Source organism: Gigantopelta aegis, chromosome 6, assembly GCF_016097555.1.
Source record: "Gigantopelta aegis isolate Gae_Host chromosome 6, Gae_host_genome, whole genome shotgun sequence".
Taxonomy (NCBI): domain Eukaryota; kingdom Metazoa; phylum Mollusca; class Gastropoda; order Neomphalida; family Peltospiridae; genus Gigantopelta; species Gigantopelta aegis.
The window spans coordinates 75,727,051-75,741,869 of NC_054704.1; the positions used below are offsets into that span (position 1 = coordinate 75,727,051).

Consider the following 14,819-nt stretch of genomic DNA (forward strand, 5'->3'; position numbering starts at 1 on the left):
AATTACCGAACTTCATTTGGATACATATACTAACTTGTTAATGTTTTTTCACAGATTACCGAACTCCTATTCTGCTGAGTAACCCGGGAGGAAAAGGTACACAGAATATTCAGGTTGTGAGGACTGTTCTATCTCAGCAGGCCGGACTGAAACCCGGTCAGGCGACCATTCTCATATCCCAGCCTGCACTGCAGGGCCATGGCAACATGGTGCCCGCAGGCCAGGTGCTACAAGCGGCCACCTCCAAATCGAGTGGCCGTGGCTCGCCCAAGGGCAAGGCTCAGCCCGTGTACGCGAGGATCATCAGCCCGCCTCCCGGCATGAAGCTGGCCACGGTCGGAACAGGACAGACTCTCCAGCAGCAGAACTTTGGCATGATTCAGACTGTGGGCAAAATCCTGCAGAATGTGACGAGTGCGAGTTTCAGCCCGGTCGTCACGTCGGGTGTCATACAGACAGCAGTGCCGCCAGTACTGAACACTAGCAGTGCAGAAAACACTAGTAAAACTTCCTCCGAGGGAAATAGCTAGGTTCGCTTCGTGAACACAGTACGTTAGGAATATATATTAAATTAAGTGGAATCAACCAGGGGAAATTCGGCTGTTTTTGTATGCGAAGTTTCTCTCGCCTCATCTCGTCTCGTCACAGGAATAAGTGCAACTTACGGTAAATTGTCTCCGTGATAACAGCAGTCAGTGATTGTTAGATTATGACATGGCAAGATGTTACGAATCGCGACCAGAAGCACATTGTTAAGTCTTTCGAAATGAGCCGACTCAGTTGTTGATGCTGTATGGTGATGATACAGGGCATTGAATTTGAAGCATCCCACTCAGTTGGAATCGGTGGATGCAGGTTATTATTCAAATGGGGTAATACAAGTTGCAGTATGGTTCGGGTGCAATGTTGTTATTTCTGTTTGATGATGTGACGCTGCTGCTGCTGCTGTTGATATTGTGTGTGGTGAATGAATGAATGAATGACAGTACACAATAACTTGCTGATGATCTCGTTAGCAGTACTGTCAAATGATGCGAGATGAAAAAAAAAGCAAATGCTACATGACAACAGCTCAACATATTGACAGATAGGATGCATAAAACATGTTACATCGGTTTGTGACTACTAAACTTGACATGTGGCTAATATTGACGTGGGTAAGTCAGTTGACTGAACTTGACAAGTTGATGTATGACATTGACATGACTCAGAAACAAGGTGAGATGACAACTTGCTATGTTGATGTCAGTATGTGAATTGACTGAACGTGTTCATTTGCGAGATGACTAAGCTGGCTATGTTGGCTATGTTGACAACTGGTGTTGATGTGCGAGTTGACAGTTTACCATGCTAATTGCTATACTGGTGTGGTGTGATATGATACACTAGCTGAGGTAACTTCTCAATGGAATGGAATAACACTGCAAGTTAATGTGAGATTTTTGTCAAGTTTGTGGGAAGGCAAGTCAACTATAGTCCGTCCCACAGTGATCACATTTGTTTCCCATACTATGTAATTTACTACTAATTTTGTTTATTTCCAAGTCGATTGATTTGTAAATTACACACACAAATTGTATTTCTTTGTTATTTCCAAAACACTTTTTCATTTCTTCTTATGTCAAACCAAACTGAAATTATTTACAAAACACATTTTAATAGAATGATGGGACGGACTATAGAAAGCAAATTTAAGAGAGAAATGTTAGGTTGACTGTTGAGAAGCAAGGTGTCAAGTTGACGAGTTAGATGTCAGGTTAACTGTTACTGAGTGAGATGTCAGGTTGATGAAAGAGATGTTGGGTTGATTAGTGAGATGTCAGGTTGATGAGCGAGTTGTCAAATTGATGAGTGAGATAACAGATTGATGAGTGAGATGACGGGTTGACTTGATGAGTGAGATGACAGGATAACTTGATGAGTGAGATGACAGATAGATGAGTGAGATGTCAAGTTGATTTGATGAGTGAGATGTCAGGTTACTTTGATGAGTGTGATGTCAGATTGATGAGTGAGATGTCAGGTTGATGGCTGAGATGATAGGTTGACTCGATGAGTGAAAAGTCAAGTTGATTTGATGAGTGAGATGACATGTTAACTTGATGAGTGTGATGTCAGATTGATGAGTGAGATGTCAAGTTGACTTGATGAGTGAGATGACAGGTTAGCTTGATGAGTGAGATGTCATGTTGATGAGTGAGATGTCAGGTTGACTTGAGTGACATGTCAGGTTGACTTGAGTGAGATGTCAGGTTGACTTGATGAGTGAGATGTCAGGTTAATGAGTGAGATGTGAGATGACAGTATGTTGTCTGAACATGTTGATGTGATGAATCTCTAGGAACGATTAAACAGTTAGTCCATCAGATTGCAAATATAACTACTGCAGATGATAATGTGTATTCTGTGTCCAGTAGAAGAGTACGAGGCTACACAAATTAACAATAATTTTACAGATTGTTATGACTGCAAACATGTTGTATTTATTGAGAACTGTTACATTGCAGCCATGTATATAAAAGGCAGCCCAGCCCACTGAATGTTTCAGTTGGAAGTAAAGTGTGATATTTATTACAGTGTTTTCTTATCTCTTTTAATTAACCACCATAAATTAAATCACTGGTGATAGCAAGCTGTACCCCGTGGTTCATTTGTCCATTTTATTAAAACTGTTTCCAGTTCAAATATCTATATCATTTGATAATTTTTAATGATTTTTTTTTACCTTGATGAGTCTCTGGAATACTATGGTGTGATGTAGCTCAGTGGTAGAGCACTTTCCCTGAGATGTGGTGGGTCAGTGGATCAGTAGCCCTTTATTTTCGGGGATTTCCCCCCTCCCCCAATCCTGAAAAGTGTCCCATGACTAGTACATCAAAAGCTGTGGTATTTATAGGATATTAAACAAGCGTCTATTTTGCATCATGTTTATGTCCCTCGTAAAATAATTTTTATTGTTACTTGCTAAAGCTCGTGACAATAAAATTACATAAACATGATACAAAATGCTAGCAAGTTAAATATCCTATTTATTACCCATAATCGATCTTAATTTATATCACTCAACTCGTTTGGTTGATGTTCCTTTAAGGTTGTAGTGCGCCAGTCGATGAAATCGAAGTGTATCACTTTGATATGTACCAAGATATTTTTAACCATATAGGTAATAGTGTTCTCTATATGGTAAGTGTATATAAAAGATCCATTGCTGCTTTATCAGTACGAAGTAGCCTTTGTGTTGAGATCAGGTTTACCTTCTTTCTATCAAGTGTCTTAGTCCATAGGCTATGGGGGGGTCCACATTCATCCCCCCACTACTAAACTTCCTTGATATTTTCTTATACCCTTGCGTCTGGTGACTTGGGGGGGAAAAAAGCATGTTAACAGGAAATAAATTGGGTCTCAAGGTACCTCCCATGACCTTTTGTGACCACGCCCATTTTTGTCTGGCTAGCCAGAATTTTCGGGGTAGGCCAAACTAAATTGCTTATACCTTCACTTCAAATGGACCAATTTTCACAAACCTGGTGTCAAAATGTTGGTATTGTATTGCCCTATCATCTGATATAGTCCACTGATGGGTGACATCATCGATGATGTCACCGGAGGTAAAAAAAAAGAAAAAGGCACGTCCCTTTGGCAAAAGTGAAAATCTAGCATCCAGTTTACTAAAGTGTTAAAAATAGCAAATATAAACTGCCAATGAGGTAAAAGATGTTATAGATCTTCAAATTGGAAAAATAAAAACGAGCTATCGTGGTAATGTTAGCCCATTCCTTCATTGGTGCGATCTTTCATCAAGTTATTTTGATTGGCTTGCTTCATGAATGTCTCCTCAATAGTCTTATCCACGGCAGGACCACCCACTTTTGAAAACCGTCCATAACCTTTAAAGGGATACGTCAGGGCTTCTATATTATGGTAGCCCTACTCCCATGGCTAGTGATATTCAGTGTTGGGCTAGTAAATCATTACTATAACTAGCCCGACGGCTAGTGGAAACAAAACCTTGTCAAATGGTGCATTTACATATTTCGTAAATGTGAATATCCCAATCTATTGATTTGTAAGCTCAATCTCTCTCTTTAGGTGACATATCAGATTATTACTATTAGTAAAGTTGTATTTAATTAAAGTAGGGCTAGTGGATTTCTAATCATGGCTAGTACATTTTTAAAATCACTGATCCCATGGCTAGTGAATCTTTATACAATTCTAGAAGCCCTGGATACGGGATTATATTAACTGTTCTAAATGCTTAAATAAAAATATTCCAGAGACTTTTAGCTTTAAATAATTTGGAACCGCCCGCCTTTCAGAAATCCTGCATCAGCGCTTGACCCCGTACAAAGGACACAGCAACACCAATGGCTCCTCTTTTTCAGTAGATCTGCAGCACCAGGTTGTGACCCTTCAATGTTGGCAATGAACATTGATAACAATATCAGGTACGGGGCATAGCTAAAGAAGAGGTCTGGCATGAGGCATAGATATTCAGCATAGACTGTGAAATTATTCATTTTCACAGCCTGAAGTAGAGACAACGTTTGCTACACATGATCAATTTATGTCGTCCAGAGCACTGCTGTTTTTCCATGATTCCCTGATTGGATACCATCATGGAACTTTATGTATTCCTTAATACATGTGCAAATGTTCTGATCATTCAGCACAGCCACTTCAGTTAACTTGTCAGGGTGTTTGATGAGGTTGTCAGTGAGATACTTTGAGGATTTTAGCAACTGTTGGAAAGGCATATCTTCTCTTTCCTTCAAATATTTGGCCAGTATCAGTCTGTCTAGCTCTTCGACCATAACTTTGTGGTAATGAAGAGATCGTGAATATTTTTTTGCAGACAACCCCACTCAGGGAACCAGAGGAAATCGGGCCAGCTCCTATGAAAACATCAGATAGACTAGTCCCATCCATCTTTTTCCCCAGCATTTTGAGGTAGCCACAGGCAAGATGGAATGTACCGATCATAACTATGTGGTCCTCATAGCATTTTGAATTGCTCCATACAAAAGGGTATGCCTTCATACACACCCCAAGGTCAAACGTGGTGATGACATAGTGTTGCCCAACTTCTCTTGATGCCTCTTCTGAGTACTGTAAGCATTCCTGCACTGCTCTGATGTCCGTGGTAGGATGTGGGATAATTGGGTAGTACTCTACTGTTATCAGTCTCTGGCACATCACCAGTCAACGACACACATTTTCCCCATCGGGCACCACCTGAGTTGTCTGTGCATTGTGAAGACGGATCAGTATCCACAGCAGGTTCTTCATGGCATTCATATGGGATTCTTGGCCCTCGTCCACTAACTTACGGGTGAGTTCATATCCTGGACTTTAATGTTTCCCCATATAACATTCTGAAAGTTCAGTATCTGGAAGCAATTGCAATGACCTTTGACCAGTCCTTGGAAGATTGTTCAATTCTGGCTGTATACCCCAATGTTTTCACCCGTTCCTAATAGGATCTCTTGAAGCATGATCCCATTGGATCAATGGACAGATCCTGAACCACATAGGTCACTGACAAACTTGTCAAAATGATCAAAGTCTTAGAGTGGAAAACAAATGAACATGATGGGTTTCGGATAATGCTAAGTGGCAGTAGACTTGAAGTGTTTTCAATAGCAATTGCTAGTGCTGTCTCAAGTTCAAGCAGAAATGAGTAGTTCTCTCACAATGTCTGAGGCGGTTCAGCATGAAAATCAACTCAGCACTGCGGAACATATGTCTCAGTACCATGCCTAGAATAACATGTTTGGGTAGCTTCCATTAACAACATGGCATATATCCTGTCCCAAGGAATTAATTAAGCGAATGGACCTCCTTGATGGTGCTTTTCCCCCTGAAAGAACTTGCATAAGGAATTTCTTCAGAACTTGTGATAGAACTGAAGAGGTAAGATTCAGATCATTCACAGTGAGTGGCCAAGGCATTTCATCAATATCATGAAATCTTTTCAGCAACCTCTTGGATTCTGTCCTTCTGAACAAGATTATAGCTCGACCTGATGGCCTCTGTGATGTCCATTTTTAGATTGAACACTAAGTAAGTACTAAATCGACCATCATCCCGGATAGGACAGAAACCTAGAAGCCCTTGGTAATTCTTGCATCTTTTATCGTAAGCTTTTCACCATGATAGCTAGGATTTGGAAAGGGTGTTTCATTGAGATGAGAAATGTAAATAGCATGTAAGTCACTCAGTCTGACAAATCTGGGTCAAGAACAATGTCGTCATTGATCACCTGACACACCTTTTCAAATGATTCCCTGTGTGCCTTTTCCATGGCAGCTTGTTGCTCGACATTTTCTTCATCTTTCGATCTCCACTTATCAGGACAACTAATATAATTTCTATGACATGATGGATGGATCTTGGCTTCACATGCAAATTGATCAAAACCAGAAATACGCCCAAGGAGTTCAAAGTCCCCCTTTTCTCGGCTGAATTAACAACAGTTTCACCACCTCCTCATTCAGTCTTTCGTATACTCAGTTGTCCACACTACCCTAACTGTTAGTTTCTTTCTTCCCTCTTTACAGCAGAAAATACAGTCAGGATTTAAAAAGAGTCTTGTCTTTGTCAATGGATGATCTTCTTGTCTCCCTTGTGTAGCTTGTTGATGGCTGCTCTTGTGTTGCCTCTTTCAGATGTTGAAGATTTGCTGTAAATTGTGTGTAGCATGCACGATGATACCCATGATTGTCTGCACACATTTTTTTGAATTTTTACACAAACAACATCCATACGATATCATGGTGATTCTAGTGGCTGCGACAGTCTTCACTTCTTTACGGCCAGGATATGATTGAAACGTTCCAGCAGATCTTTTGTGTTCTTGATGAATGTAAAGTCTTCCGATTTAGTCTCTTTTGTGTGAACAATACAAATTCTCTTCTCCTGGTCCACATCAAACTTTCATCTTTTACTCCGTTCCATTATACGTCTCTAATGAAAATACTCAAAACATAGATAAAAGGTTTCTGAGTCAAACTGTCATCATTTTGAACCACTGATATTTGTTGAACTATCCAAATCTGATTGGAAATATGGAAAGCATGGTCAACAAAATCCCAAATTGATGAATTGGTACTTATGCCATAAAAAACCTGGATAATTCTATATTAATTATTAAGAAATGGGCAGTAATTTGTTAGTAAGAGTGGACTGGCATGGTTGTCGAAAACAGGAATTTTGTATTTCACTCAATTTAGGTTATTTTAGTTTTAACCATTAATTTGTAACATCTCACCAATGAAAGAATGGACTAACAATACAATGATAGCCTGTTTTTATTTTCGGATGTTTCAAAGGTGGAGATCTATAACATCTTTTACCTCATTAGCAGTTTATATTTGCATATTTTTGACACTTTAGTAAATGGGATGCTAGATTTTCACTTTTGCCAAAGGGACGTGTCCTTTTGACCTCTGATGGCATCATCAATGATGTCATCCATCAGTGGAATATAACACATGATAGGGCAATGCAATACCAACATTTTGACACCAGGTTTGTGAAAATTGGTCCATTTAAAGTGAAGTTATAAGCAATTTAGTTTGACCTACCCTGAAAATTCTGGCTAGCCAGAAGAAAATGGGCATGGTCACAAAAGGTCATGGGAGGTACCTTGAGACCCAATTTATTTCCTGTTAATATGTTTTTCCAAGTCACCAGACACAAGTGTATAAGAAAATATCAAAGAAGTTTAGTAGTGGGGGGATGTATCTGGACCCCCCATAGCCCATCTAGACAGAGGCCAATTGGTTGTAAATTAGTTTGCTATAAACATAATCTAGATCTGGAAAGGTTATGCCCCCACCACTCCAATATAATTATGCCTCAGTTTACCAGTAACTATTTAGAATATTAATATGGCCTCCCCAAATGAAAAAAGTTTGTTTTGTTTAATGACACCACTAGAGCACAATGATTAATTAATCATCTGCTACTGGATGTCAAACATTTGGCAATTCCGACAGGTCATTGGAGGAAACCCACTATATTTTCCCATTAGCAACATGGGATCTTTTATATGCAAAAGTTCCCTCTGACAGGAAAGCATATACCATAGCCTTTGACCAGTTGTGATGTCCTGGTTGGAACAACAAAAAATCCAATCAGTTGAATGGATCCACCGAGGTGGTTCAATCCTGTGATGCAAGAACTCAACTGACTGACCTACCCACCCACCCAACTTCCAATTACTTTTATGGGAAACAAACATTTCTTTTGTCATGATACAAGACAAAACTCACTCTTGCAAGACATGTTTTAATTGGATACAAATGTGAAAAAATAAGAACACATCTGATAAAACATCACGAAAAGATGGCTATGAAGTACTGCAGGATAAATAATGGTTGTTTAAATTATAAATTATCTTCTAAACACAATGCAACCAGTTCTATGATTTATTAATAAATGGGGGCCCACATTTTTAAAGCAATCTTGGCGCTAGCATATCGTAAAACCATTGTAGGCTATGACATCAGTATGACATGTAGTGTAGCCATGTCAGGGGACGAGACATAGCCCAGTAGTAAAGCGCTTGCTAGACAGTCTAGGATTGATCTCCGTCGGCAGACCCATTGGGCCATTTCTTGCTCCTGGTATATCAAAGACCATGGTATGTGCTGTTCTGTCTGTGTAGTTTAAATAATATTTATTCCCAATTATAATGCTGGTTGGGGATTGGCCAACAGGCAAAATTCCTATATCAAGGCCTCTCCCTACAATTTGAAAATGTAATTCAGGTTTATACAAGATGACAGACCAATGGTAAATCAATGATTGCAAATCTTAAAGACATATTCCCACAGGCAAGTTAATAAATCTGTTCTCAACCCCAGGTCTACCAAGGATTATAAATAAAAGTAACCTAGATTACTATTTGACCATGTTTCTAAGGACAATCAATAACAATTAAAAACCCAATACAATTAACAACAGAGCTCACCCTGTCCACTGCTAAATGAGCCATTTGCCAATTTTTATTTTAAGAAGTGGCTACAACATTTAATATTGGGCTAATAAACTTTTCTTTAAATTGGCCACTTTTTAATATGGAAATACTCTACATGTGAAAACTAGCTGAAACAAAATTCTTTTCAGGGAGAGTCCTGATTAATCTACCGCAAATGAACATAAATTTCCATTAAATATATATATAAAACATTCTCCCTCCCTCCCTCCCTCCCTCCCTCCCTCTCTCTGTATTACATCAGTCTCCATGTCTCAACTTTGAAAAATCTTTGTTGTAACCCACCCAACTCCCTTTTCTGCAAAAACAAAATGCACTCCACACACATTTTTAATTAACATTTATATGACATCGAACTGTCCGACATGGTTAAGGACCACACAGATAATTACAGAAGAAAACTTGCTGTAACTCAATGAGTTACTCTTTGGATTAGCAGCAAGAGATCTTTTATAAGCACCATCCCAAAGACAGCATAATACATACACATACTTTGTAACTCCAGTAGTGGAGCACTGGCTGGAATGAGATAAGAAATGGCTCACTGGGCCCACTGACTGTTCGATCCTGTTAATCAGGCATTGGGCGAAGGAAAGAAGGAAATGTTTTATTTAATGACACACTCAACACATTTTATTTACGGTTATATGGTGTCAGATATATGGTTATGGACCACACAGATATTGAGAGAGGAAACCTGCTGTCGCCACTTCATGGTCTACTCTTATCGATTAGCAGCAAGGGATTTTTTATATACACTATCCCACACAGGGTAGTACATACCATGGCTTTTGATACATCAGCCATGGTGCACTGGCTGGAACGAGAAATAGCCCAATGGGTCCACTGATGGGGATCGATCCTAGACTGACCACGCATCGAGGGGGCACTTTACCACTGGGCTACACCATGCCCCGGCATCGGGCGAGTGCTTTCTTTATGCAGATGAAGTTTTTCTTTCTTTTTTCTCTCCTTTCCATTTCTAATCTAAGTGACCCAAAACAGTTTCAAATATCCATTATTTCATATATGTACAGATCACAGAAGTTTTATTTTCATGGAAGGTTAAGACAATCACAGTTTACTAATAATGACAATTCCACTGAGTATTGACATACAATATGTTGTTACTGTTTTAGAGGTGGTTATATGCCAGAATGAGCACACACATGATCAACGCCAGCAGAGATTGTGTATGGTTGCCATGGTTACAGAAGTCTGTGTTGCACGTACACACTTTGAAGTTGATCCCACCCTGGTTTTCATTGTAACATTTCTCTGTTGTCTGCACCAAACATCCTCGAATCACCTCCACAATTCTCACCTGGCCCTCTGAAGAAAGGAAAGAAAAATGTTAAACAACACCCCAGCACATTTTAAAATACAGCTGTTTACAGGTGCAGATCCAGGATTTTTTGCAGGGGAGTCCACATGCAACAGAAGTTGTATTTTAGTGGTGAATAAAGTTTAAAATAAGTTGAAAACATTTATTTTTATCCAGACCCCCTTGATCACCCACCCACCCTGAATCTGCACCTGGTTTGGTGTCTAACATGGTTATTTCAACATCAGGTTCCGTGCTTATAAAATGTTTAGAGTCCGCGGACTCGATCTTTATTGATGTCACACACATATTATAATTTGTATGGCGTTGTCATGACATTAGTGTCTCAGACTCTGTTGGAGTCTCCAGTCTAGACTCTAAAAGCACCAGGCCTGGTTAATAGAGAAAAGGAGGAAATCTGTGTTCTCCATAAAAGGCTACTCTTACTGATAAACCAGCAAGGTATCTTTTACATGGCTTTCTTACAGACCAGACTACATACAACGGCCCTTGATATATCAGTTGTGGAGCACAGGTTGCAATGAGGGTGGGGTGGGGGGACCTGAATCCACCGAGGGTGGTTGATCCTGCAATCCATCACCACTGGCAGATCCAGAAGTACCTTTTTTAATGGTGTTTTTATTTTATTTTTAGTCCCATACCGATCCAACTGGAGGCAACTATAGGTTTCATCTCCATCCTGGCTGGCTGTCTGGATATTTTTTTCCACAATGCCTTGGGATAATCAGTTAAAATGTTGTGTTTATCTTTATCATATACTCTTACAAGTCAAGTTTGACTTTCATGACGATTTACCCATTTTTGACAGAGTCATGGCCCTTGAACTTAGGAATTGTGTGTTATGCTTTGTCATGGCAATTTATTCACAGAATCATGACCCTGGAACTTAGAAGATAAGCAAATTTGTTGGGTCCGGTAGTGGACATGTATTGCTTTAGCAGTATCTCAGAATGCTTATTTAAATTCATCATCCACAACACTAAACTTACAGATATTGCTCCCTTTAGGAGCTCTACTAATTTACTTTCGAAAAACTCAAATTGCCCTTTTTAGAATTTTGTGAACCCTCTTTCAAATTTCTGCATCTGCATATTTTGTGGTTCAAATTTTTTCATACTATGGAATATACTACAAGTTATTTATTTCTGAGCAGACTGTTTTCTAAATTGCACACAAAAATAGGTGGTTTTTTTAATTCCATAACACTTTTACTTTTCTCCTTATGTCAAACCAAACTGAAATTATTTTTAAAAAACTACATTTTTGTAGGAGGATGGGACGGACTATAAAATACGGTAACAGCCAGCCTCCCATTGGCTCTATGAAAAGAAGCAGCTTTAACCCCAGCCAGCCTCCGTGTTTGAATATCATTGTACTGATTCAGTGATTATTCAATGTGTGCTATTCAAAACTTCTTTTGTCAATATGTCCAACTTTACTCCAGATTTATCCCAAAGAACATGTGTAGATCACTCACATGGAGCTTATGAGGAGATTGATTTATCATTCACCTGGTATTTTCAAACGTGAAGGACTGCATAGCACATATGCACACATACACATACACACACCAGGCTCCAGTTCTACAGACTTGCAAGTACATTAGACATAATTACATGCTATAATTATATTTAAGCACTGGAGAATAAAGCAGTGACGTGTTGTCATGACAACATCTTACCCCATCTCTCGCCTCTCTTCTTGCTGCACGTGCCAGGACACTCGATACCTTCGACATTCGTCAGGCGGAAATTGTCACCACACCTGTAGTCATCAATACTGTTACAGCTGAAACACCGTACTGCATAACCTAAAATAAAATGGTATAAATCATAAAAATTCCAAATTGTGTGTAAAATAAGCACCAAATTTCACACCTGAGTCCGAACACCAAATTCCACAATTCAGTCCAACACCAAATTCCGCATCCGAGTCCAACACCAAATTCCACACCTGGGTCCACCACCAAATTCCACAACTGAGTCCAACACCAAATTCTACACCCGAGTACAACCCCAAATTCTATACCTGAGTCCAACACCAAATTCTACACCCGAGTACAACCCCAAATTCTATACCTGAGTCCAACACCAAATTCTACACCCGAGTCCAACACCAAATTCTACACCCGAGTCCAACACCAAATTCTACACCCGAGTCCAACACCAAATTCTACATCTGAGTCCAACACCAAATTCTACACCCGAGTGCAACACCAAATTCTATATCTGAGTCCAACAGCAAATTCTATACCCGAGTCCAACACCAAATTCTACACCTGAGGTGGATTTAGAGGGTGTTATCCTTCATGTTTTGGTCAGAAAATGTACAGCAAATTCTTGTTTCATCGATATGAGCCAAATGGCTAAATTGGTGGTAGATCTTGTCATATCATGTCATAGGGTTTTATGTGCACATTCAGAACAAGTTGTTGTAGCGCACACCTGTCCTGGGCACAGGTGCCAATAGATCTACAATCATATGTAATTATATAGACCAGTTTAGAAAAATAATTTCTCATTAAAAAAATTTAAACTTCTTAATTCTGATATGCCTTTTGAAATCTTTCTTTGATGATTACAAAGAAGTTGACCTCTGTAATATTTAAAGAACCCATTGTTTTGAAGTTCCTTAGACTGGCATTGGTGGTGTCATGGTTAAGTCATCGGACATAAGGCTGGTAGGTACAGGGTTCGTAGCCCGCTACCTGATCCAATCCAGAGGGAGTTTTAATGACTCAGCTGGGTAGGTGTAAGACAACTACTCCCTCTTTTCTCTCACTCACCACTAACAACTAACCCACTGTCCTGGATAGACAGCCCAGGTAGCTCAGGAGTGTACCCAAGATAGCATGCTTGAACCTTAATTGGATATAAGGACGAAAATAAGTTGAAATGACAACTTTATGAGTGGTATCCTATAACAGCAACATGAGGTGAACCGTGGTACTCAGGCATAAGGGTGGCTAACTGAAAATGTTTGTGGTCGACCTATGATGATTTTATTTTGGCATGGTAGTTGTCAAGGTTGAGTACTCCCTAAAACTAATAGTCACATGACCCTCTCGATATTGATGTATTTTTTCACATAATGTATTCTGACAGAATGATCATAGAAATATCGCCTTGAACTGCATGGAGTAATTAATGATAGCATGAATGAATGAACAGTCATTCCAGCATGGGGTGGGACCTAGCTCAGTGGTACAGCGCTCGCCTGATGCGCTATCGATTTAAGATTGATTCCCATCGGTAGACCCATTGGGCTATTTCTCATTCCAGCCATCACTCCACAACTGGTGTAACAAAGGCTGTGGTATGTACTATCCTGTCTGTGGGAAGGTGCATATAAAAGATCCCTTGCTGCTAATCGAAAAGAGTAGCCCATTTAGTGGCAACAGTGGGTTTCCTCTCTCAATATCTGTGTGGTCCATAACCATATGTCATACCGTAAATAAAATGTGTTGAGTGCGTCATTAAATAAAAACATTTCCTTCGCTCCAGCACAAAAATACACATCAGCTATTTGGTGTCAGAAAAGGTAAGCTTGTATATGGAAATATTATTATTACTATTATGCAAAACCACAGCATAAAGAGCTGTGGGGAAAGTATACAATACAATACAAATATCAAGGTAAGTATATTTTAAAACTCTGTATAGAGTTTTTTTTTTATTAAAATTAATTCTGGTGGAATATATAGTGGTAGCAACCGGCCCAATTAAACTTTCTAAAAAAACTACTAAAAACCATACATACATACATACATAATATATACATTGTGTAATATCACCATAATATACAGCCCGAGTACTCACCTCTGTAAGACAGCTAGACGGACCTAGTTCTGTTTGAGTACTCGGGCTAAGTAATATAAAATTCTGGCTACGCAAGTAGATAAACTAACTGATACTATTTTATAAATTAACGAACCTTTCCCAACGATCAGACTGATGAATACGACAGCCACCAGGTGGCCGTTGATCAACATCTTTACACCTCTACTACATCAACGCTTTACATTGTTCAACGATGACGACACCATATTTGTCACACACAGCCTCTTCCGCGTCCCGAGTCACTCAACTGGTTCACACTCCTGTCCTGTTTACAGACATTAATCGGCAACCTAGGAAGATACCTGTCAATTGTTAGTGTTCTCACCTGGCCGGCAGGTGGCACTGGTTACAATTGTAGAGCAAATGACAGCAGCTGTTAGTGAGGTCAGGTCAGGTGATAGGGTTTTACGTGCACATTCAGAGCAAGCTTTTGCAGCGCACGCCTGTCGTGGGCGCAGGCGTCGACTTCCACCGGTGCCTCCGTCCAGGACAGGTTGCTGTTAATGTTAGTCTCTCACGTGTATTTATAAATATGTTCTCTCACGTTCAAGTTTACTTTTTAAATGAAGCAGAAATAAAATGTGCTCAAGTTGAATTATTTTATGTTGAAAAGAAAGAAGTTTGTTTTCGTTAA

General features: G+C 39.5%; 2 protein-coding genes across 2 annotated transcripts in view; one reads left to right on the top strand and one right to left on the bottom strand.

The window, feature by feature from the left end:
* LOC121374927 (nuclear factor related to kappa-B-binding protein-like) overlaps positions 1 to 2,571 on the top strand; it is a 29,359-nt gene extending 26,788 nt beyond the window's left edge. The window contains exon 25 of the mRNA XM_041502068.1: positions 55 to 2,571. Within this exon, the coding sequence (XP_041358002.1) occupies positions 55 to 530 (476 nt within the window). The 3' untranslated portion in view covers positions 531 to 2,571. The remainder of the gene's footprint in view (positions 1 to 54) is intronic.
* A 7,462-nt stretch (positions 2,572 to 10,033) lies between these two features.
* LOC121375637 lies at positions 10,034 to 14,518 on the bottom strand. The gene is made up of 3 exons (XM_041503186.1): positions 14,280 to 14,518; positions 12,028 to 12,156; positions 10,034 to 10,333 (listed from the first exon to the last, which is right to left on the bottom strand). The coding sequence occupies exons 1-3, from the start codon at positions 14,335 to 14,337 to the stop codon at positions 10,137 to 10,139; spliced, it is 384 nt and encodes a 127-aa protein (XP_041359120.1). The 5' UTR covers positions 14,338 to 14,518; the 3' UTR covers positions 10,034 to 10,136.
* Between the last annotated feature and the right edge of the window lie 301 nt (positions 14,519 to 14,819).

Coding starts and splice junctions, on each gene's coding strand:
- LOC121375637 (XM_041503186.1), bottom strand. CDS start 14,337: ATGTTGATCAACGGCCACCTGGTGGCTGTCGTATTCATCAGTCTGATC. Junction 12,157..14,279: donor CAGTCTGATCGTTGGGAAAG/GTTCGTTAATTT, acceptor ATTTTATTTTAG/GTTATGCAGTACGGTGTTTC. Junction 10,334..12,027: donor GAAGAGAGGCGAGAGATGGG/GTAAGATGTTGT, acceptor TCCTTTCTTCAG/AGGGCCAGGTGAGAATTGTG.